This window comes from Papilio machaon, chromosome Z (assembly GCF_912999745.1).
Source record: "Papilio machaon chromosome Z, ilPapMach1.1, whole genome shotgun sequence".
Lineage (NCBI taxonomy): Eukaryota > Metazoa > Arthropoda > Insecta > Lepidoptera > Papilionidae > Papilio > Papilio machaon.
In genome coordinates this window covers 9,497,686-9,522,576 of record NC_060016.1, presented here as the reverse complement: position 1 = coordinate 9,522,576, position 24,891 = coordinate 9,497,686, and the positions used below count along the sequence as shown (strand labels likewise).

The 24,891-nt window shown below is 33.7% G+C and overlaps 1 protein-coding gene across 1 annotated transcript in view; it reads left to right on the top strand.

The window, feature by feature from the left end:
- LOC106717080 (failed axon connections) overlaps positions 1-13,403 on the top strand; it is a 31,142-nt gene extending 17,739 nt beyond the window's left edge. Inside the window, exons 2-6 of the mRNA XM_045685980.1 lie at positions 7,300-7,435; positions 8,255-8,457; positions 11,187-11,324; positions 12,080-12,355; positions 12,566-13,403. Of these exons, the coding sequence (XP_045541936.1) occupies positions 7,300-7,435; positions 8,255-8,457; positions 11,187-11,324; positions 12,080-12,355; positions 12,566-12,622 (810 nt within the window). The 3' untranslated portion in view covers positions 12,623-13,403. The remainder of the gene's footprint in view (positions 1-7,299; positions 7,436-8,254; positions 8,458-11,186; positions 11,325-12,079; positions 12,356-12,565) is intronic.
- Positions 13,404-24,891: the final 11,488 nt, after the last annotated feature.

Genomic DNA, 24,891 nt, shown 5'->3' with positions numbered 1-24,891 from the left:
GTCACTTGACGTTCAAACAATTATCATTTTACTGTTTCCATTTATAAAGGGTTTACATGTATTAATAAAAAATAACACGTCTAATTTAAAATTCTTCAGACAACTCAAACGTCTGTTCAATTTTAATAATAAATGAATACATTGCCTTTGTAGAAACCAATATACATAAAATCAGAAGCAACAACGATTTGTATGTTCTAGACACATGCGACATGTCAACTTTAATTCACTTGGCTTTCTGCGACCATAATCTATGTATAAAACATGTTGTCATCCCTGTCATTATCTTTGACAAAACAGAGATAAAAATATGTTTTGGTTTTAGAAACCCAAGGTTAATGACCACGTTTTGAATTAAACTTGCACAATCTTCTTTGTATTCGTAATATTTACACTTTATCATCATATTTTGATTTTGCAATTGTAATCTTATATATAAAATTCTCGTGTCACGGGGTTCGAAATTGAACTCCTCCGAAACGGCATGAATTTTTGGCTTTTCAAATTAACATCGGCTTTTTACTGATCAAATCTCTACCGAATCACTTGTAGACTTATTACTAATATTTCTGTTTTATTTTTACAGTATCAATGATAAGGATCATAATTATATGATATGCAAAAACACTGACCAGATTTGAAGTTATTAAGTTTAACTTGTTGTGTTGTCTGTACGTTGTATTTGTTAAAGGGGCTTCACACAGGCGTTTTAGTCGCACAGCCTACTTGTTACCGATATAGAAAACTGGAACAGAGTAATGACATGAACTCGGTTTGCTCGATGCACTCGGATATAGTCTATCAGATAATTGGTTGGAATTGCATTTACTTTAAGACGGGGCTCTACATAGACTGGTTAGGAAATTGTTTTGAATTGATTTCCTCATTCAAAGTACTGTGTAAAGTTGTCACTTTAGATCTATGCGTGCCTGGACCTAGTTGAACGTTCGCGTGATTTACATACACGTTTATTAAAGTGTTGCGGTCAGTGAACTCCTTGTTTTTATGATTTCGCTTTCAATGAGTGCTAAACTTGTTTTTGCATTGTTTAAATAGAAGTTAGTATGTAAGCTGTTTTATAGAGAAAAAGTAAGGTATTGAATACAAAATCAATATTGAAAATTATCTATATCAAAATTGGAATTGAAAAGTTCTATTTATAAGAGGCATTGGAAATTTTATTCTAAAAACTCTCATTGCGTAACACGACTTGAATTATATAAAATGTTGAAAAGCTCGATTTAGCTTTCACCCTTGAAATTTCGCCCTCACACGTCTGCGTCCCACTACGTTATATTAATAATACCTACTTATTTATGCTCTACTATTTACGTAAGTCATTATCGTTTGCTTCAAGTTATAAAGGAGCCTGTAAAAGTAATATTCTAATGAAAACGTAACTCAATCTTTACAAATCAACATGCTTTAGGCGCCTAAAGCTAATTCGTCACGCGCGTTTTAACTTTGACATGAAAAAATACCATACAAGACAAGTCATCTATAGCCCGATATCACCGTCATCATCATCTGTTCACTATACGTCCCCACCGAGGGGCTCGGAGCCTATCTTAAGTTAGGGCCATAGTCAACCACGCTGGCTAAGTGCGGGTTGACTTCATACATTTCATTGAATCTTCTCAGATATGTGCCGGTTGCATCACCTCGTTTTCCTTCACCGTAACAACGTCGGATAAATGTACGTAAATCGATAAAAATATAGCCCGATATTGGTAGGAAATAAATGTCCTTAACTACACATGCACGGTAAGAAGTAGTAGAAGTAGAAATTAAAAATATGTTTATATATTATTGTAACATAACAGTAGGATGTTTACGCTCAAAGTTTCGGTGAACACATTGAGTAAGTAATAAACATTTCCTTTATTTATAATATAAACATTTCACAAGAAGATTCAAGTACATCTACAAATGAAAACATTCAGGACATAATCCAACATCCAACAATTCCTACATCCAACAAATACTTATGAAGTCGACAAAATTATCACTAATCTTAAAAATGACAGTGCACCTGGTTTAGATGGAATACAAGCTTCATTAATAAAATTTATCAAACCTCAAATTTTAGCTCCTTTAACGTATATTTTAAACCTTAGCCTATCCTCTGCTGTATTCCCAACGTCATGGAAAACAGCATGTGTCATTCCTATTCATAAAAATGGTTCTACAACTTCCCCAGAAAACTATAGACCGATTTCATTACTGCCGCTATTTTCTAAAATTCTCGAAAAGATAGTAAATAATCAACTAGTTAAATTTATTTCTACTCGTCTGCATCCCCATCAATATGGCTTTAGACCTGGTCATTCCACTGAAGATGCTGTATTGCACTTAACAAATAAAATCTCCTCTATTCTAGATGATAAAAGAAATTGTATTGCTGTGTTTCTTGACCTCGCTAAAGCATTCGATACCGTCTCCGTCCCGATACTATTAAAGAAACTTGAATACTCTGGCATCAGAGGTTTGGCGTTAGAATGGTTTCGTTCTTACCTGACTGATAGATTTCAAATTATTAAAATTGATGAGCTAATTAGTAAAAAACTACCAATAACCTTCGGCGTCCCACAGGGTAGTGTCTTGGGCCCCACTCTCTTCATAATTTATGTCAATGATCTGCTTAGTGTCATGGATAACACTCATACGAATATCATCTGTTACGCTGATGACACTGCCCTCATTTTTGAAGGCGACTCATGGTCTGATACTTCGCAAAGAGCAGAAATAGGTGTTAAGAGAGCAGTAGAATGGTTAAATAATAACCTTTTAACCCTTAACATAAATAAAACGAAACTTTTATGTTTCCACAAAACCAAATCTTCGGAGCCGAAATCTCAAATAAATTTAAAAATTCATTCGGAGTGTAACAATTCCAGCTTATGTTACTGTCCCGTAATAGAGCAAGTGCACAGCATTAGGTATCTTGGTGTTATTGTTGATGACAAATTGTCTTACAATATGCATATATCTGGAGTAGCTGCCAAAGTTCGTAAACTGACACATATTATGTATCGTATCCGCGATGCTGCCGACCCTAAAATTGCTCTAATAGTGTATACGGCGCTATGCGAATCCATAATCGCTTACTGTATTACTTCGTGGGGAGGATCTGCTATGACCGCCATGCTCGAGCCAGAGAGAGCGCAAAGAGCGGTGTTAAAGGTGTTACTCAATCGTAGAAAAAGATTCCCGACTTTTGCTTTGTATTCAGAGGCCGGGGTGCTCAGTGTGCGGAAAATTTTTATATTAAGAACAACTATATTACAGCATAAAGCTATAACAAAAAGTACCACTCGCCAAAAATTTCTTGCAAAGCGAAAGTTTAAGGTGCCTATACCGAGGGTTAACTCTTCGTTTGCCCAACGTTTTATGCATTTCTTAGGCCCATATATTTATAACATAATCTTAGGAAAATGCGACATTAAGCGAGACTCGGTATATAAAGCCAAAATAAAATTGAAATCGTGGTTGTTGAAAATAACGTACGAGGACATAGAGGATATTCTTAAAATAGTGAATTGAGTTTATTACTATTTATTTTGTATTAATGATTTAACTTTACTTTTAAGACAAATGGCACTTTTGGTTTCCTTAGTTAATCTGTTGCCGTCTAACAGATCTCTGATAAAACTTAAGAGCAGGATCCTCGCGATACAGGCTACGCCTAGTGCGAGGGTACTGATCAATTCTTATAAAGCAACCCTTTTGTATCCATAAAGTTTCTTTGCTTAACTGTTCAATGTAAACTTAAACTTAATTTTTTGGATTGCAATAAATTATTTTTCATTTTCATTTTCATTTTTTCATTTTCATAAATTTGATAGCGAATGTATAAACATATTGACAACAAAAATACTTATATTTTCGATAACTCGTCACGATGTCATGTTTCATATCGGTATTTATAAATGTCCATACAATTAAAGGGTCTACGGATACAAATTATTTATATGGCTATGGTATTATTAGTTTTAGAGAAAGATGTGTCCTACGCTTAAGGTACACACTTGATTTTTAGCAAAATGACTTTTTGTGACTTTCAATCTCTGATGTTAATTATATCCAATATAAAAATTTAAAATGTGTCTTAACATAAGAACATTTCTATAGTGTGTGCACATGAATCTATCGAAACATCTTTTTTGTTACGTGTTACCTAGGATCAATATATTGTTTTGTTATTCGAGAAGGAAGTCTGGTAAAAGAGTAAACAAAAGATAGTGACTACTTGCTATTTATTGCTTTAGTTCCAATTACTCATATTATTATTGCTGCGGAGAAATCGTATTGCATAAGTCAAAACAAATTTAAGTTATAGTATATATCTTCCAGGTTGGACTTTATCTTATTAATGTAATGATTCAAAATTACCGCGTATTAGTTATAATTACTGTGGTCCAAGTACTTTGAGGACATTCGTACTGAAAGTACTTGACAAAAAGACGTCATCCATCATCTCATCATCATATACTATTCAGATTCCTCCAGATTATTATTTTCGAATAAAGAATACAGTTTATAAAGTATGTGAATAATTAATCAACTTAATGCACTAAAAATATTTAATATTTATAATCTGTATACGAAATATGTTTTAATGTGCGTAAGATTTTTTAAAACTTTTGTACAATTCTTTTTTAATTTATCCTCTAATGTATTTTTATGTGAATTTGTGAACCCTAACTGCACGCAAGTAACAATTGAATACTATAAAAAATAGTTTGCTGTGCGATATTGATTGGGTCGCATTTTTTGTAGGGTAGAGATTAACCCCTGCGCTGCGCGTCATCTCTGAGCAATTCTATATTTGGAAAGATTCGAGAAACCTCGATCCTTTGTAACAAGTTTTGGACTGTCGCGACTCTGTTTACATTGTGTGTTAATTTGTGACTTCGTGTGATCAATACAAAAGTAGGATCGCTTAATGTTTGCTGTTTTGCATTTTACGTATCATTTTATTTCATGTAGGAAATTATAAATAACATGTGCATGGTCTTATCTTACTAATAATATAAATGCGAACTTTGGGTAGATGTGCATATATTTTTATCACGCAACTTCACAATGTCAGAACGGATCTGGATAACATTTAAAAGAGAGTAATATTAGCTATATCTATCCTAATTTAAGTAAATTAGTTTGCCAAATCAAACCTATGAAGTATCGTTTTTTCGAATGACGCACAATCAAGTCAAGTCCACGTCAAGGTACAACTTAGTTTTTGTTTAATTCCATTCGGAAGACGTTGGGTGCAATATCTAGTGTTCTGATAAATATTAGAGAATTTGCTTTACTGATTAATATTGAATGAAGTCAAATTAGATTTGATTATTCAATCTGGACGGTATAGAAATCTTGAATGGTATTCAATTAATTAGTTACATTGAGATTCAAATGCAATAACAAGAGAGGAATTTGATACTCGTGCGTGATTTTATGTATGTAGCTGTATGGTAACGAGATGTTAGTGGGTGTGTACTGTTGCTGGGGTGGCAGTAGCCGGGGTGCAGGGCGTGCGGGGTTGGAGGCGCGGGGCGGCGGCGGGGTACGACCGGCCGGTGAACCTAGCCTGTCGAAATCAATACAGCTGCTCCCTGCGCTCGTCTCGAGCTCGTTGCTATGGTAACGCGCCGAGATAAACCACCTCTACCCCCCTATACCCGAGTACGACGAATTGAACTACTAATGCATTTGTGATTTATTATTTGATGATTTAAGTTTCAACGTACATTTCAAATACGAATTACAAATATATTATTTTATACAAAATGAAAATTTTAGATTATAATGACAAATATATTTTGATTAGTTTTTAATTGTAGAACAATTTATAGTACTTCAATTAACTAAGAATAAAGTGAAAGACATAACTATACGTACAGTTTCTATAGGTATTCAATTAAATTTTAATATAGTCTTTATTGTGAACAGTCAATCTGCGATAAATCAATATTCTTATAACCACCAAGTACATCTTTTCCAAAAGCTTTTAAAAATGCATTCAAAATATGTACAGAACAATGCGTCTGTCGGGGCTATGTACTGTGATGCAACAATGACAGGGGACGTCGCCCCCGGCGGTGCTACCCCCAGACACCCCAGCCACCCTTCACACCTCACCATTCCCTTCCACCCACAAACCCCCGTCCAGTTGTCCGGACGTAGCCCTCGGCCACACTTGTTGGTTTTCGAATGCATATCGCATAAATATCAAAAGTGCCTTTTGCTACCTATCAATGTTGATTCAACCAAACTTAATTAACTTCAAATACACCAGAGACGATAGTTCAATCTATAATAAAAAACTATAATAATAATAAAAAAAACAATTGGACTTTTTACTTTACGATCATTTCATATTAACTTGATAAGTAAAAGTAACGAAAGTTTAAAATATGCATGAAAAACTTTTTTTATATCCTATTAAATAGTTTATTACACACTATAAAAGTAATAGTTGTTTAAAAATAAACCAATACATTCAGAATTCTAAATTACTGCAATATTTTAATCAGTTTTTAAGCAATGTAGAAGAGTACATTTCAGTTGCGAAACACGCTTTTCATTCTAACAAATTAATTGATTTTCTTTCTAAAGTTATTTTATATTAATTAATAGATGAAATTACACAAGCTTTAATGAATCTATAATGTGGGCCGTATCAAATTATCGAATAGCTATTAATCATTGTGTATATTAAGTTTATAAATGTTGCAGCTGCAAATTACGCTGTCTAAGTAGGACAGTCATGATAAAGATTAAAGTGTAAATCATACAGAAACTTCGATCGCTTTGTCGATTCCTGTATCAAACATTATGTGAAAACGCATAGTAATTTATCACGTACTAGCTTTTGCCCGCGACTCCGTCCAACGAAATAAAAAAAAAGAAAAGAAAACGGGGTAAAATTTATCCTATGTCCTTTTCCTGGTTCTAAGCTACCTACCCACCAATTTTCAGCTAAATCGATTCAGCCGTTCTTGAGTTATAAATGGTGTAACTAACACGACTTTCTTTTATATATATAGATTTCTAATACAAATTATTAAGTCTTGCTGCGCGAAAACTGTTCAAATTACGAATTACCGATTAAGTGAAATATTATTTCAGTGGTCTCTAAAAATACGCTGAGCGTTACAATGTTCTGTTTGTACCAACTAATCGCGTGTTGAAATTGCCGAATGAAAAAACGTAATACTGTTAAAAAGTAATGACAATATGTTATTGCACAAATGAGTTTGTCTCAAAACATTTTTAACTTGCGATACCTTTTTACAGAATGTGGACCACAAGGCTAAATTCCGATCCAAGAAAGGGCAACTGCCGTTCGTCGAATTGAACGGGGAGGAGATTGCTGACAGTGCTATTATTATCAAAGAGCTCTCAAATAAATTTGATAAAAACCTCGACGCGGGTAAGTGACTCTAACAACTTCTTTAATATTTTATTCTATATCAGTTATCTTACTTCTTACTAATATTATAAATGCGAATGTTTAGATGGATGGATGGATGGATGTTTGTTTGAAGGTATCTCCGAAATGGCTCAACGGATCTTGATGAAATTCGGCACAGATCTAGAACATAATCTGAAAGAAAACATAGGCTACTTATTTTTTTGGGCGACAGCTAGTTTTGATACAGTATAGTTCCGGAGGTACCAAACACTTGGATATCGTATCTTGGCATATAAAGTTTGTAACTGTTGTTCATTAAAACACATATAAATCATATAAAAATATTAAAAAACGGCTTTATGTACAAAATATTTAGGTCAAGTCAATTAATATTAAACGTTAAAAAGTTACCGTCAAAAGTTATAACATACATATGCTCGACCCATTTAAAACTCAATGCACTAACGACCCTCTTCAACTAACCAACTTGTCGCGCATCTCGCAACGCAACTGCAGCTTGTATGCCAATCAAAGACTTACCAGTGGAAATTGTACATATATTGCTCATATAAATGCACGCGGCAGTCCCATTTACATACATTTTTATTTTTTAGTTTAATTTTTGTTTAGTGAACACAAGTAAACATTGACAGAAATATAAAACTATAGTCTTACGGCGGATTTTGACTGCCGTGACAGTTGTATATCTTTTTGATGAAATATAGACTATAATTATTACAACTCTCAGGACAGTCAAATCATAACGTAACGAAAAAATAAACTTTATTCTTCTGAGCTTTCTTAGCAACTTCATTGTACATGTGATTTCTGTCTCAGGCTTGACCGCCGAACAGCGTGGAATTTCTCACGCTATGGTGTCGATGATTGAGAACCACTTCTCATGGGTGGTGCTGTGGTGGCGTGCCAAGTATCCGGAAAGCATGATTAAAGGATACCAAGTAAATCTTCGTAATGCTCTCAACACTCGTCTGCCGAACCCGATCTTGAACATTTGCTTCAAGTTCACTGCTGCACGCAAGGTATGTTATTTCGTTACCGTATCTTTATGTTTTTTTTATTCAGTGATATAGGGTTCCCTACTACGGAGACCTGGCGGGTGGGTGGAGGCTGGTGGAAAATTAAATTGGGAGTTCTAAAGTAGGGGAAGAAATAAAATAGAAGGGGCAGCTGAACTCATTAAAATTTTGAAAGTGGTCTGTGTTCTTGAAATTAAAAAAAATTAAAACTGGTTTAATGATAGGTCGAACCCAGGACCCAATATTCTCGTCCACTAAGTTAAAGCTACCTTAAATCAATCTTTATTATCTTAATTCAGTCCACATCTTGTTCTTTAAATGAAATTATTAATTTATTGTTTTAAGCTTACTTTACAAATTAATATTAATTTGTGAAAATTGACAAAGGCGGTTTCAATAATAAAACGCACTTTTTGTCAGAACTGAATTGATTTTTTTAACAACATAACTTGTATGTAATGTAGTGAAAAATTGATAAGTAATTCATAGTTAATTTATAAACCAGTAGGTAAAATATAATTGTTTACAATATTTAGTAACTTGTTTATGTGGGCGTCGTTTTCTGCCTGGACCGTGGTGCATTATTCTATGCCTTATCTATATTCTATTTTTAGTTTATCGGGTTTTTGAACTCACTATACTAAATGAAACTTAAATGCTACAACGATGTTATTGTTAACAGTGAATAAGATAATCTGAGTATTTTCAATGTAACGCGGAAAGAAAAAACATCGAGGAGAGTAAACTTTAAAAAAAAAGGTCCTATTTGGGGAATTAAGTTTCCACGAATACTAATGTGGCTTAGGTTTAAAAGTTTACATTTCTGGTACTAAATCTACTATGTTTGTTTATATTTGGTTGGTTGTATTAATTACTTTGTATTAATATTCTTAGTTTTCATTCATCTCGCTTTACATCACTTAACAAAATCTCTGTATAAAAGATATCGTCATCTCTATTATTTTTGTCTAAACAGGTACAACAATATGATAATATGTTTTAAACGGAGATTTTCATCTCAGAAACCAATGGTTACTGTGTTATCCAGTAGTCTATTGTAAAGATCGATCCTATTTTTTATTAGAACTACTTTGTATGTGCGCAGAAAATGGATCAATCGCCCTCAAACGAAAACGATCAAGTTTATCGATCCTTATTACGATTCTTAGATTGATTTGGACAGAAGAAAATGTATGGAGAATATGAACTAGAAAATATCGCAAGTAATAAATAAAACTGTAGTATTAATTGTAATACATTTAATTCGATCTAGAATATTATCGTCTTCCTATCCTTGTCCCCCTCTATGTGGGGTCGGTGCACTAGCTTTTCGTTATATAAATCCAACTATAATTCGCCAATCCAGTCCTCAATTCCTTCTCAATCATGTTACCTTATTCGGAATACATCTCATCCTAGATCTACCTTATAATTTTCAGATATAAATTTCTCCTTGTCAACTGCAAATCTTCTCTGAGCATGACCATATCTTGCTAACCTACGTACCTATGCGGGTAGTCTAGAACATGATTATATCTTGAAGCGCGCGACACGTGTGCATAAAATCGGCTACAAGACCTTGAACATGGGTTATCTGATTTTAAATTATGTCTGCTCCACGAGGATATGATAACAAATCGTTTTTTTTTTGTTATTCATATAAGCTAATACACATTCATCGTAAAAAGACGTTCATTTTTTATTTTTTTTTGTTCGAATATAGTATTTTTTTGCCGATTTGTTAAGATTTAAATTTTCTTTTATTGAAAGATTACTAAAATCATAATTTATTCTATCCTAAAGTAAAATAGTGCTAGAATAATTTGTTTAAGAAACTTTGATAATCGCGTGACAAAGACTAAATGTTGAATATCGTTGAAAAATTAATTTAGTTCACAAAGTGCTGAGGTATGTGGTTTCATGTTCATTATATGCTATGGTGGACTAAAGAATGTCAAACCTTTGCCGCTTATTTATTATGGAAGTACCATTAATATACTATATTTTATATTTCTCTTCTTTACAGCGTGAAATAACAAACGTTCTAAAAGCAGGGTGCAAGCGGACTCTGAATGATAGCATTCTAAGAAATAAGGAACGCATTTATAGAATTCTTGCTTTTGAATTAAATTATTGAATTTATAAGCATATTATTGTAAAAGCATAAAGGTTCGGAGGCTCAGAGGTTAACCGCTGAACTTGTCATCCGCATGTCTGGGTTCGATCCCCGCCGTGTACTAATGCGTATTTAGTTTTTCCAATTTCATATATGTATCCGACACTCGATGGGTTTCGACCGCAGTCTCCCTGTATTAATACACATTATAGTCTCTATTCTCTCAAAGAGAATCTAAGGGATAGCAATATGTATTAGTACGAGCAATGCAGTGTGGAGTTATGATGTAACGATGAAGGGAAACAACGCGATGCAACCTGCACAGCCTGATGTCAACCAATTCGCACTGGTCGGCGTGGTTGAGTAAGGCCTAATCTCGTAACTTAGGGTATGCTACAGGAATTGAAATCAATTGAACAAAATGGTGCAACAGTATTTCCTTAGCAAAATATTGCACTCATTAATCTAAATGGCTTGACCGATTTCAAAGAAATAAGTTTAAAAACCGCCGGGATACAGTTTTGTGAACTGTTTAATTTGAAAGTAAATGTGAAGCTTTTTACATGGGTTTTTGATATCTTCATGATATTTTAAATTATTAATTTTATTTCTTTAGGGGATGAAAAAGGCCAAGGCGCATGGCATCGGCCTTCACACCGAGGAAGAGATCGTAGAATTTGGGAAGTCTGACTTGAACGTGCTCTCCGAATTGCTCGCTGACAAGCCTTACTTCTTTGGTGACGAACCTACCTTGGTGAGTTTTATTTATATTTCTCATTACCGTTTTTAATAATAACATTGGTATTTTATCAACGCATTCAGACCTTCTTAGAATTATAAATACCGTTCGTGTACTAAAATTATTCTAGGAAGGATAGGAAGGTATTTTATCGATGTGATAAGAGTGTTTATAAAATAACATTAATTATAATTATAAACATTTCATAGGTAAGAGAGATAGAAAGAGAAAGAAGCCCATTAATATCTTATTCTCTGAATGATGTACTTTGTCATAAGTGTTTCTTGACCAGGCCCTTATATTTTGGGAGACCTACATACCTTGTTTGACATTTATTATTTCTACATTAACTTCAATCTTAATTTTGGTAAATGCATTCATTTTCAAATTATGGAAACTTAATTTTTTATATTAAATATATATGTCATATTAAAAATACTAAGCAATTATGAATATTGATAGAATATTGATAGGATCTTAGGATCCTGAGAAAACAATCATAATACATACATATAGATACATATATCAATAGGAATCATTTTTAACTACTATAGAAAACCTTCTGATTTTGTGGACATCGTTAATATAAAGTAGAAATAAAAAAAAAAACTCGAATTATATTTCAAATATTTACATTTAGTATGAAATACTATGGATTTGAACTATGGATCTGCCTAAGTGTGTGTTGTGTTGGAACAATGTATGGGTATTCATGAAAATTATTAAAACTAGAACAATGATTAGTAATATTATAAATATTCCTTCAACAGTTGGACGTGGTAGCGTTCGCCAATCTTGCTCAGCTGCATTTCATTGACAAGGAAGTGGATTATCCTCTGCGCGATACTATGCAAGAATCCTACCCCAACTTGGTGGGGCTGGTGACCCGCGTGAAGGAACGCGCTTTCCCTGATTGGGATGACATCTGCCGGACGCTCGATATGAACGCTCACCTGCCCAAGCCAAAGGACCAGGGGAAGGACTCTAAGGAAGGCACCGGCCCCGCTGAAAAGCAGCCATTGGCCGATGACACTGAAAAGGGCAAGGTAAAATAATTAGTTTAATGATTTCTAACGACGTCCACTTTATAATCTTATAATACCAAATTATATATTTTTTTTTTGGCATTTCTCACAAATAATACTTTCGTCAACACCTTTGCCGTAAAAAAATTATCAAACAAACTATTTTTAATGATGTGTGAGTTAAAGTAAAGTATTAATTTCAGTAAAACTATAAGACTTATTTTTTTCTAGGGCGACGAAAAGGAGAAAGAGCAGGAGATGGAGCCCGAAGATAAGGAAGAGAAGTAGATCGGTAGTTAATGCAACTGCCGTACAGTGGGCGAAACGCATCCCAACGTCCAACTATACGTATCTCGTATATTAAACGTCGTTTCGCCCATAATAACATTTTATTTACATTTATTAATATTAACATTTTAAGAGTCAGACTCGTAGTAGTTTCTGTATAATGAAATCATGTAAATCCATTTGTCTTTCCCGTTTCTTTCAGTTGTCGACGGTCGCGCACCTCGAAGCAGTGTCTCGCGTTTTCATTATTTTTTACGTCATTATAGATAGATCAACTCATATTGGCGCGTGATCACATCTTCGAAACATTTTTATTAAAATAATCTTATCTCTCTGAAAAAAAAAACTAGATTTAAGCTATTTAGAATAGATTTTCAGGAAACGAAATTCTCGGTTAAGTCGCAGAAGTTGAAGCTACATATTGACCTAAGCAAGACGCTAACGCGCCAATTTGAGTTGAACTATGTTTAGCTCGGTTATTATTTTGTACGTTAGTGTTGCGTATTGAGAATATTTTCCATTTTTTCGATTTCTGGTTTTGCTTATTGTAATTTTTTATTCGATATACTAGGTCTAGGTCTTATATAATTATAGGCATTACATATTAGATTAATTATATTTAATTAAGTAATTAAAATTTAATTATTAAGGTACTTACAGGATTAGGTCTTGTCATTTCAAGATATGTCTGCCAAATTTATATCTTATTTATTGGCACGTTAGGGAGCATCGCATGACGTATTCTTAATATGTAGTATCCATTTTAATATAATATTAAGGAGTCCCGATAATTGTAGTTCATTTTCTTCATATTGTGAAGTAGTTAATCTAAATTGAATATTCTAGATTTATTTCTGCCGTAAAAACGGTTTACTATCGTAAAAACTTCTAGGTAATGTATCTTAAACGGAACAATGTTGTGTATTTCGACTGGATTAATATTTCATTGTACTTGATTTTACATTGTTGAAAAAAAAAAATTTACAATTTACAAATTTTTGATAAAAAAAACTAAATTTCTGGAAGACTGTTTTTTCATATTAATGTATTAATTACATAGTCCGTAATTTTTTGATATTATAATAATTAAGATTTATTATTAAATATATTTAGTATAAATATAGTCGTGCGGGGATGCAGACGTAGTAGATCAAGATCTATCTAATTAAAAAAAAACACATTAGGCGAAAAAAAAATCTCTGGCTCAGTAACAAAATTACCTGAAGTCACAAGCGACAAAGATCTCATCAAGGACAAGGCGCTCTTTTGTGTCCAATTTTAGCATAATTAAATTCCAGCCGCCATCTTGTAAATTTACGCCATTTTGTGAATAAGCTTTGGATCAAGCAGTTTAGTGTGCGTCGCGCATTCCCACTTTATATACTTTTAAATTATTGTTATTCAACGATTTTTTTCTTAAGATATAAATTCTTCATCGACATTCCGTATTTTATCATCCCCAGTAGCGACTGTATACGTCTTGTAGAATCTAGTTAAGTGAATAAGGTCTTTTTAGCATTGAGCGTTTTAAAACCGTCATAAAATTGACGCGAAATATCAGCTTAATATTACAACTTAAAAAGCAAAACGCTCAATGATAAAACCAAGCATTTAGATTTAAAACATATTTAATATAATTATTAATTAGACATAGTTTTAGGAAGTAACTTCACCAAATAGTAGTGGGTGAAGTTACGCATTTTTTGGTTAATATTAAAAAATTTTATTTAATGTTCTTTGGGGTAATGGTCGACTGTAAGGTCCCTCCCGACAACTGCAAACATCACTGCCATAAGTAAGTTGAAATGTATCGTCTAAATTTAAGTAAGTATAGATTTAAACATCGCCGGTTAACGGAACGATTTTTAACTTATAAGTTACTATAAGTTTCCACTGTAGAACAAAAACATATAGTTCTTTGTTCTGTTAATAAAAATAAAAAAAACAGAAATATCAACATGTTTTTGTGCAAGTTCAGCAGTGGAAACTCATGGTGTTTTCTGCTATCGCAAATTACTTCAGTTAGCTTACTTTTAGTAACATTTCAGCTTCTGTTAGTTGTATGTTTGAATTTGTATGAATGTTATTTGATAATGATAAGATTTTTAGTATGAGATATGAATGGATGAATGTTTGATCAACTTTAGAAACGCAATTTTCATATTTTAAACTATTTTGCTGGCTTAATCTGCATCTAATTAGTATATATGTGGATTCCCATTGCAGAAACACTCGTACAAAAACATCTTTATCTCTATCTTTCTCTTTAAAAGATCTGAGATAATTATATTTTGTAAATGTGTTCCAGCAATGGGAATATAGGTTAAGATTATTATATAACCAATTTAGATATAAGGAAATTAAAGAACTTCTGTTTATCGAATGCTCAACAACTCGCGACTCGATGGTGACAACTGGGAAACGAAATCTTAGATGAATGGATGATTTTCTGTCTTTAATGTAACATCTTAGATTTAATATATTCATTTTAATCTTAATATTAAATACGACTCATTAAGAGTTATACATTCATAGTGCTAATATACAAATTAATCTTAGTTAAGTTTAATTATTCGACTATGTTTATATTAGGCGTGTAGTTGTTGTTTTAAGACGAAAAAAAAATTATATAAGTTTAATTAATTATATAAGACATTGATTGAAATTTTTTTCATTATATTCATTCAAAATTCATTAATTGACGTTTTTTTCCCATAAAAATTAATGTATTTAAATATAAGTGGTAGGTTAATTATTCAATTATGTAGAACAATATTGTTCGGCATTATGTCGTTTATAACTGAGCTTTCAGTGGACGTATTGTTCTAGTAAGTTTTCAATGTAATATTCTGTCAAATTTAAAAATAAAGTGTATACCTTATTGATACTGCAAGTGCTCGGACATATTAGAAGAAATTCTGATGTGTCAGAGCTGCGCAGGTTTGTTTTATTTGAACAAATCCCTTTATAATAAAACTTGTAAGTACAATGAAGTGTGCTGTCGGTGTTTCACCTACCTCTAAAGCTTATTTCAACGCTTTTAAACGTCACTACACCACAATATATAGTAAACAGTGGTTCGGTGTATGTAACCCTCAGTTATTTGAAATTGATCCATGGTTGGTCACCTTATTGTTTTTTTGTAGCAAGGGACAGAGTATTAAATTTTTTGCGAGGTGCAAAGCAATTTTTTCTACAACTAATATATTGCGATCGAGGGTGACTATACCTAAAGCACATCCTGGCGTATAAATTGCTTATTTCTGATTTAAATATATAATATATTCATAAATAAAATGTAGGCCCTTGGTCTCTGCCTACTCCTCTGGGTTACGGGGGTGAATTTTGTTGTTATTATAGTTAGCCTTGGTCGTTTCTCGGGCTCTAGACTAAATTTTAGTAATGGTAACAGCAAAACATATTAAACAAAACTTTCACCAAAATCTAAAATATTCCCTAACAAAATTTCATCCCCTATTGTTATTGAGCACCTTTGAAGGTAACATTTTTACAAAAATTGAATTTCATATTTATATCAATTAAGCAGACTTAAAAAAAGTTTCAAGCTTCTAACTAAAAAAGAAGATACTTCCATATTTTTCCACCCCCACTTTCAACCCCTTACAACCCTTTTTCGCGTTAAAAAGTTAAGTAGCCTATGTCCTTTCTCAGGCTCTAGACTATCTGTGTACCAAATTTCATTTAAATCGGTTCAGTAGTTTTATCGTAAGAGCGAGGACAGACAGAGTTACTTTCGCATTTATAATATTAAGTAAGGATTATGAGCGTTCCTCACAGTTAAATTTTGCTGCCATGCTCTACGAGAGCACAAACACGTTGAAATGATTACCCCAGTCGCCAAAAAAAATCAAAACATTTATCCAAAAAAATGTAAGGGTTGAAGCTAGGGTCGAACAAGTTTTTATTTAATTAGCCGACTTCAAAAACCTTCAACTAAGCGCCATCTAAATATCGAAACAAAGATTACTGTAAAAAAATTATTAAACTGCGCCATCTGGTGTATACATGAAATATTACTAGCAGAACTGAATCAAACACAATAATGGAATCACAGGTAGATGGCGATAGCTTATTTAGTTACATTTATCCTAAGAAGTTCAAATATGGTTTTTAAATTAAAGGTTTCATTGGGGTTTTGGAAAGGGAACTCCGGTGGCAGTTCCACAGTTATTGAAGGTGGCTTGAGTCATTTTACTGATAGTACAGTTACACTTTTACTCGTTACACCTACACATGTAGCGTTGCCAAGCGTCCGGATAAAGCCGGACATAGGCAGGCTTTTTATTTCCGTGTCCGGCCAAAATAAACGGTTTTCCGACTTTTGTTAGGCTTTCTACATTTCCCAAACGAGAGTCTACCTATTAATACTGAGACAAAATCCTAAATATTATAGGGTGTCCGACCTTTCTACCCAAATGTCCGGCCAAACTGACTGGTCTGTCCGGCTAGTAGGTTTTGCGACCTGGCAATCCTATACACATGGCTAGAAGTTAATATGAAGTAGCCATTGTGGCGAATATTCTCGACAACTTGTTTTTAATTTATTAGGTAAACCTCCTTGTTTATTTACCCTCTACAATCAATCGAAAACTTCCACCAATAATACAAATATCGAAAATTGAAAACAGAATAATAAAAAAGCAACCCGATCGTGCATGTTTATTTCGGAAAGAATTGTTTGCGATGTAATAAAAATTATAAAATCCTTGTGATAATTTTATAGTAAGAATGAAACAGGAGCATATTTAGTTAAACCGCATTCGGAAAAGTCGGACCTATTATTATAGGTAATCAGGGCTGTCATATATTTAGATTTGAAGTTGTGATAGGATACGTTGTGCGTTGTGAAGGTCTAATATTTGTCCCGGTTACCAGGCGTCCGGATAAAGCCGGACATAGGTAGGCTTTTTGATTGCGTGTCCGGCCAAAATAAACGGTCTCCGAGATGTTAGGCTTTTTACATTTCCCAAACGAGAGTGTACCTATTAATACAGAGACAAAATTCTAAATAATATAGGGTGTCCGACCTTTCTACCCAAATGTCCGGCCAAACTGGTTGGTCTGTCCGGCTAGTAGGTTTGGCGACCTGGCAACCCTAGTCCCGGCAAATCGAAAAGAATCGGTAAATTTTGCGCTGGATAAAGCGGCAAATTCAGGTGGCCCCTTGTTCGTTTGTCATTTTATAATATACTAGCTTTCGTTCGCGATTTGGTCTGCGCGGTATTAAAAAAAACTTAGTAAGTAGCCTATGTGTTCTTTCAGACTATGCACTACATCTGTGTCAAATTTCTTCGAGATCCGTTGAACCGTTCTGGAGACATCTACAAACAAACAACAATCCATCCATTTAACTAAATTTTCGCATTTACAATATTAGTAAGAAGTACGATAAAAAAGAATGTTTGATATATAAGTTACTAGTCATACGCCAAGGAGACAAAGTTTAAAAAGTAACTTTCCTAGATTTTTCTACGTCACTATACGCGTCTACGTAAAATTAACGTGTACTCGTACAACCCTAGTCATACTCGCTTCGCAATAACTTAAATGAGCTCGGAGCAATAAGTACAGATTATTAAAATTTCCTATCGTCGAAGTCAGTGAATTGTGAAGAAGTAAAAATCTAGCTCGAATTGCATTCATAGGAAAGGGTTCCGTACTTAAAATAGCCACATAAGTTCAGGGTTCGTAGTTTACAACTTTAAATCGTTAAAGTTAACCGTTTATTTACATGGGAGGGGCTTTTTTAAAACTATTTAATTGACTTCCGATTGTTTATTTCGGATTGGAGTAAAGTGTTTTTTCAATATTTATGGTTTTAGTCAACGTACTTCTTTTAAACTAAATAGATAACTGAACCTATGCAGTGCGATATCAAAGTCGAAATAATGTGAAGTAATGTCTTGGTGCAAATAATTGTAAAAAAAAAAATAGTCGTTTATGGCACGAACGTTTTCTGGCATCCTCAAAAGATCAAAATATGTTGAACAAAATATGTATCACACAGGATAAACGTATAACAATCTAAAAGTACACATCAAAAGCTCCCAGACATGCAATATTACACGATATTAAGCACGGAAGGGTATTTAATAAATAAAAGTTTATCGGACTAGCTCTTGTTTCGAGTTAGCCGTGAATTCAACAGTTCTCGACCCTCCGTAACATGCATTAAAATAATTCAAGCGTTTCTAATTTCAGAGAGCGTATTTGCGCGAAATTAATATCTTTCACAGAAAATCTTTCGTACCAAGTTACCTTATTTACGTATGTTAATAATAACCTCGTATGAGCTTGATCAACTGCTGATTATTTTGAAAATATACATTTTTATAATTTAAATATTAAAGTATTAATAATTTAAAGAGAAAAGATCTGAATCTTAATTCCATAACGTCAAAAAAACTATTGGAATAAAGAGAAGGGGTAGAACCTTTCTCATGCATGAACATGTTTAAAGATACCACGGTTTCTGTATAGGGTCGGTAATGTTTTTTTAAGCAAAATTACTCTGATATACGAACTTTGCTAAACAAGATCTTTATATTCACGAAATCAACATTTGCGTTAATGAAATATGTAAATATTTGAATGGCATATTATCATTTACACGTATATAAATGTCTCTCCTGGAAAATCCAATATTATCTATTACAGTTATATGCATGTAAGGTACCGATGTTCGCGAATATTCAATAGTGCTCATTACAGATGAGGAGTTCTGTGCTATTTCTAACTCGGGAAATACCTTTCGATTGTGGTTCACTCGTGCGTGTAGCTCAAAAAGTTGCCAGTTTAACTTGATCCACGAAAAGTATGGTATGTCACTGCCTTTACATGTCTACTGAACTTATTGAGCGTGAAGTTCTGATCCAATGTGATATTAGTATTCAAAATGACAATCAAACGTTTCTTAAACGAGAATTTTTCCGCTAACCTCAATTGTGCAGCTTTTTTTTTTTCAAATAACTGAAATATATCAAATAAGTTACTCGATGAAAATTAATGCTCTAGAGATTGTCGACAAATGAACAAAAGTCAATTGATTTCAGTAGAATTTCTTTATCTATATATATAGTCAGAAAGTCGTGTTAGTTACACCATTTATAACTCAAGAACGGCTGAATCGATTTGACTGAAAATTGGTGGGCAGGTAGCTTAGAACCAGAAAACGGATATAGGATAATTTTTACCCCGTTTTCTATTTTTTTTTTATTCCGCGCGGACGGAGTCGCGGGTAAAAGCTAGTCTCTATATATATAAAAGAAAGTCGTGTTAGTTACACTATTTATAACTCAAGAACGGCTGAATCGATTTGACTGAAAATTGGTGGGCAGGTAGCTTAGAACCAGGAAACGAATATAGGATAATTTTTACCCCGTTTTCTATTTTTTTTTATTCCGCGCGGACGGAGTCGCGGGTAAAAGCTAGTCTCTATATATATAAAAGAAAGTCGTGTTAGTTACACCATTTATAACTCAAGAACGGCTGAATCGATTTGACTGAAAATTGGTGGGCAGGTAGCTTAGAACCAGGAAACGAATATAGGATAATTTTTACCCCGTTTTCTATTTTTTTTTTATTCCGCGCGGACGGAGTCGCGGGTAAAAGCTAGTCTCTATATATATAAAAGAAAGTCGTGTTAGTTACACCATTTATAACTCAAGAACGGCTGAATCGATTTGACTGAAAATTGGTGGGCAGGTAGCTTAGAACTAGGAAACGAATATAGGATAATTTTTACCCCGTTTTCTATTTTTTTTTATTCCGCGCGGACGGAGTCGCGGGTAAAAGCTAGTCTCTATATATATATAAAAGAAAGTCGTGTTAGTTACACCATTTATAACTCAAGAACGACTGAATCGATTTGACTGAAAATTGGTGGGCAGGTAGCTTAGAACCAGAAAACGGATATAGGATAATTTTTACCCCGTTTTCTATTTTTTTTTTGTTCCGCGCGGACGGAGTCGCGGGTAAAAGCTAGTCTCTATATATATATAAAAGAAAGTCGTGTTAGTTACACTATCTATAACTCAAGAACGACTGAATCGATTTGACTGAAAATTGGTGGGCAGGTAGCTTAGAACCAGAAAACGGATATAGGATACTTTTTACCCCGTTTTCTATTTTTTTTTATTCCGCGCGGACGGAGTCGCGGGTAAAAGCTAGTCTCTATATATATAAAAGAAAGTCGTGTTAGTTACACCATTTATAACTCAAGAACGGCTGAATCGATTTGACTGAAAATTGGTGGGCAGGTAGCTTAGAACCAGGAAACGAATATAGGATAATTTTTACCCCGTTTTCTATTTTTTTTTTATTCCGCGCGGACGGAGTCGCGGGTAAAAGCTAGTCTCTATATATATAAAAGAAAGTCGTGTTAGTTACACCATTTATAACTCAAGAACGGCTGAATCGATTTGACTGAAAATTGGTGGGCAGGTAGCTTAGAACTAGGAAACGAATATAGGATAATTTTTACCCCGTTTTCTATTTTTTTTTATTCCGCGCGGACGGAGTCGCGGGTAAAAGCTAGTCTCTATATATATATAAAAGAAAGTCGTGTTAGTTACACCATTTATAACTCAAGAACGACTGAATCGATTTGACTGAAAATTGGTGGGCAGGTAGCTTAGAACCAGAAAACGGATATAGGATAATTTTTACCCCGTTTTCTATTTTTTTTTTGTTCCGCGCGGACGGAGTCGCGGGTAAAAGCTAGTCTCTATATATATATAAAAGAAAGTCGTGTTAGTTACACCATTTATAACTCAAGAACGGCTGAATCGATTTGACTGAAAATTGGTGGGCAGGTAGCTTAGAACTAGGAAACGGATATAGGATAATTTTTACCCCGTTTTCTATTTTTTTTTTATTCCGCGCGGACGGAGTCGCGGGTAAAAGCTAGTCTCTATATATATATATAAAAGAAAGTCGTGTTAGTTACACCATTTATAACTCAAGAACGACTGAATCGATTTGACTGAAAATTGGTGGGCAGGTAGCTTAGAACCAGAAAACGGATATAGGATAATTTTTACCCCGTTTTCTATTTTTTTTTTATTCCGCGCGGACGGAGTCGCGGGTAAAAGCTAGTCTCTATATATATATAAAAGAAAGTCGTGTTAGTTACACCATTTATAACTCAAGAACGACTGAATCGATTTGACTGAAAATTGGTGGGCAGGTAGCTTAGAACCAGAAAACGGATATAGGATAATTTTTACCCCGTTTTCTATTTTTTTTTGTTCCGCGCGGACGGAGTCGCGGGTAAAAGCTAGTCTCTATATATATAAAAGAAAGTCGTGTTAGTTACACTATTTATAACTCAAGAACGGCTGAATCGATTTGACTGAAAATTGGTGGGCAGGTAGCTTAGAACCAGGAAACGGACATAGGATAACTTTTACCCCGTTTTCTTTTTTTTATTCCGCGCGGACAGAGTCGCGGGTAAAAGCTAGTATTAGATAAATAAAGTCACGACCAACCAATCAATTAAAGGGTCTTTTACAACACTAGGGAACTTGTGGAAATTGTTTACAAAACAAATGAAATGGTAGAGTATTGCCAAACAAGTCTTGAAATTACTGGCTGATTTCCCATTGGACATGTTATTGCGCTCACTTGTTTCTTTTACCTCCTAAATTTTTATATCTACACATACTTATATACCATCACAGGTATATTTTCTAAAAATGATCGAAATATTTTAATTATTTTGTATTTCGTTGATATTAACTCATCCGCGGTCCTTTGGACCGTGCTTTCGACACGGCCGTTGCAGTTCACCGGAAAATCTCTTTTACATTTTCAAACCGATATGTATGTCGCAGGCACATTGTATAATCCGCCGTATTACATTACGGCTAGCTGTTATCAATAATAGGGCCAATGAAAAAACCGCCGGAATGTATTCGGGGCCACGCGACATTCAACACTAGGCTAGCCACAATGTAAAAATGTTAAGAAGACTGAATAAGGAAATTCGTATTTTAGGTTAGATTTTCCACTACTTTTGACGTAACTTTGACAGTTTTTTTTAATAAATGGACAAACACTTTATTTTATACTGTCTAAAGTCATGTATTTTACTTCAGTAAATTAAAAAAATACTGAATTAACATATTTTTGGGACACATACATGACCGTACTAAAGTTAAATAAAAATGTATCCTATGGTTAAGAAACACACATGTAAACATATTATGTATTTTATTGCCATATTAAGACAAAATACCTTGCAATGAACAAGTTCTTACAAAGTATGACATTGAGTTAGTTTTATTGAGTTAATTGTTATTGGCAATATCAAGTTTTGTAAACTTCTTGTTACTTAGTATTGTTTGAAACAAGAACTAATTGATAAATAATTAATTTTCTTCCATTTAAGCTTGTATAGTAGCATCCAAACTTTATGGCAGCTCGCAACAGAAAATTAGATTTTGGTGAGATCTAAATATCGGGGGCGGTATACGCTATGCTCGACCTACAAACATGAGCGGAGTAAATTACGAGCGACTATAAAGTTTGAATCCTATAATATTCGTAGTTTCACAATACTTCGAAACTAATATCGAATGACTATCGGAGGGAGCGACGACTCTTTTAATTACAAATAGTTTCTTGTTAATATTTAACCGTCTTAAAATCAGTTACAAGAAAGACAAAGTGGACATTTCCTTACTAGGGGCAATGTTCTCGTTACACATTAACAGAATTTTACGTTGTATATACGATGACAATGTTAAAAGATTCAACGTTCATTTCTTATTAAGAATTAATGCTTATCAGGAACGAAAACGGCGAAATGACATAGTGTCCTTATTGGAATGTGAACACATGATAAAATAAATCAATGGCTGACTTTTTTAAAGTAATAAGATCAACAGCTAAGTTCTCTCTATGTATTCAACATATAAGTGTGCTTATTAATTTAAATCTCTGCTTTGCTCTATTTTATGCATTAATAAGGACACATTTAATTCAGTGGAAACAAAGCTTACTTAACTGTGGGTTTTTACTGCCCCGTCTTCGTTGATTATGATTATCTTCCTTGACTTCTGTCGGCGCTACCTTCTTAATCATGAACTTTTACACAATCCATCCTAGCATTATTATCCTATCGGTAAACCTCCTTCATAATTAAAGTTATCCTTGTCACAGGCTTCCTTGTAAAATCTATAGATATTGTATAAAATCAAACGGCAATAGCCTAATGGTCAAGAATTCGTATCCGTCTATCTTTCGGTGGTTCGTTCGAATCCGGTCATTGGACCATGTCCTAGCATAAGCTTCGAGCTTATTTGGAATGGTAACTGGACACAATTAAAAAAATAATTAGTAGCCTATGTGTTCTTCCAAAGCTCTACCTACTACTCATCTATTTCAAATTTCATCGAAATCCGTTGAGGCGTTCGGGAGATACCTTGTAACAAACATGCATCCATCTAAACATTAACATTTATAATATTAATATGATAGATAACAAAATTGTAGTTTCGTAATATAGACGAAAAATCATATTTCGTGCACGTGATGTATTCGCGTTGCTGATAATGGAAAACAAATTTTTAAAATTGTTGTCTGTCTATGGCAGTGATTCTCAACCACTGTGCCGCGGCAATTTTGTGTGCCGCCAAATTTCAAAAGTGTGCCGCCAAATTTTTCAAATATATAATAATGTTAATATTATTAAATTATATGATTTAAAAAGAAAAATATTTTTAACATGATTATATATTTAAATCCACAAAAAAATAAATTATTTTATTATCTGCTTTGCAACGCGGTTTTTCTTAGTGCCAAATGATGAAGCGGCGTGCATAGCAATAGGAATATGTCTCAAGTCGGCGCACACTTGTCACTTCTGCGTACAAAACGTGTTGTTTTAGTGATAGTTGGGATTCACAATGTGTTGCATAGTAGTTACTGCACCTTTTCTTTCGTTAAAATTGGCAAATGTATGTGATTCGGTTTAATATTAATTTAATTGCATGTAGTGTCAATTTATAAATTTGTAAACTTATTAATTTTGCAGTACACATATCCAATGATTTGGTAGTTGTTTTACACGTTTTCCCTTTTACACGGTTTTCCAAATAAGTTTTTTTTGTTTTTATCGCACTCTACTAAATGCTACTGTGATTGAACACGTGCGTTGTGTACACATCTCACGGGGAATCCCGAGTTTATGTGCTGACTTGCTGCACACGCACACTGTGTCTGTATTTCTTCGCATAAAAGAACAA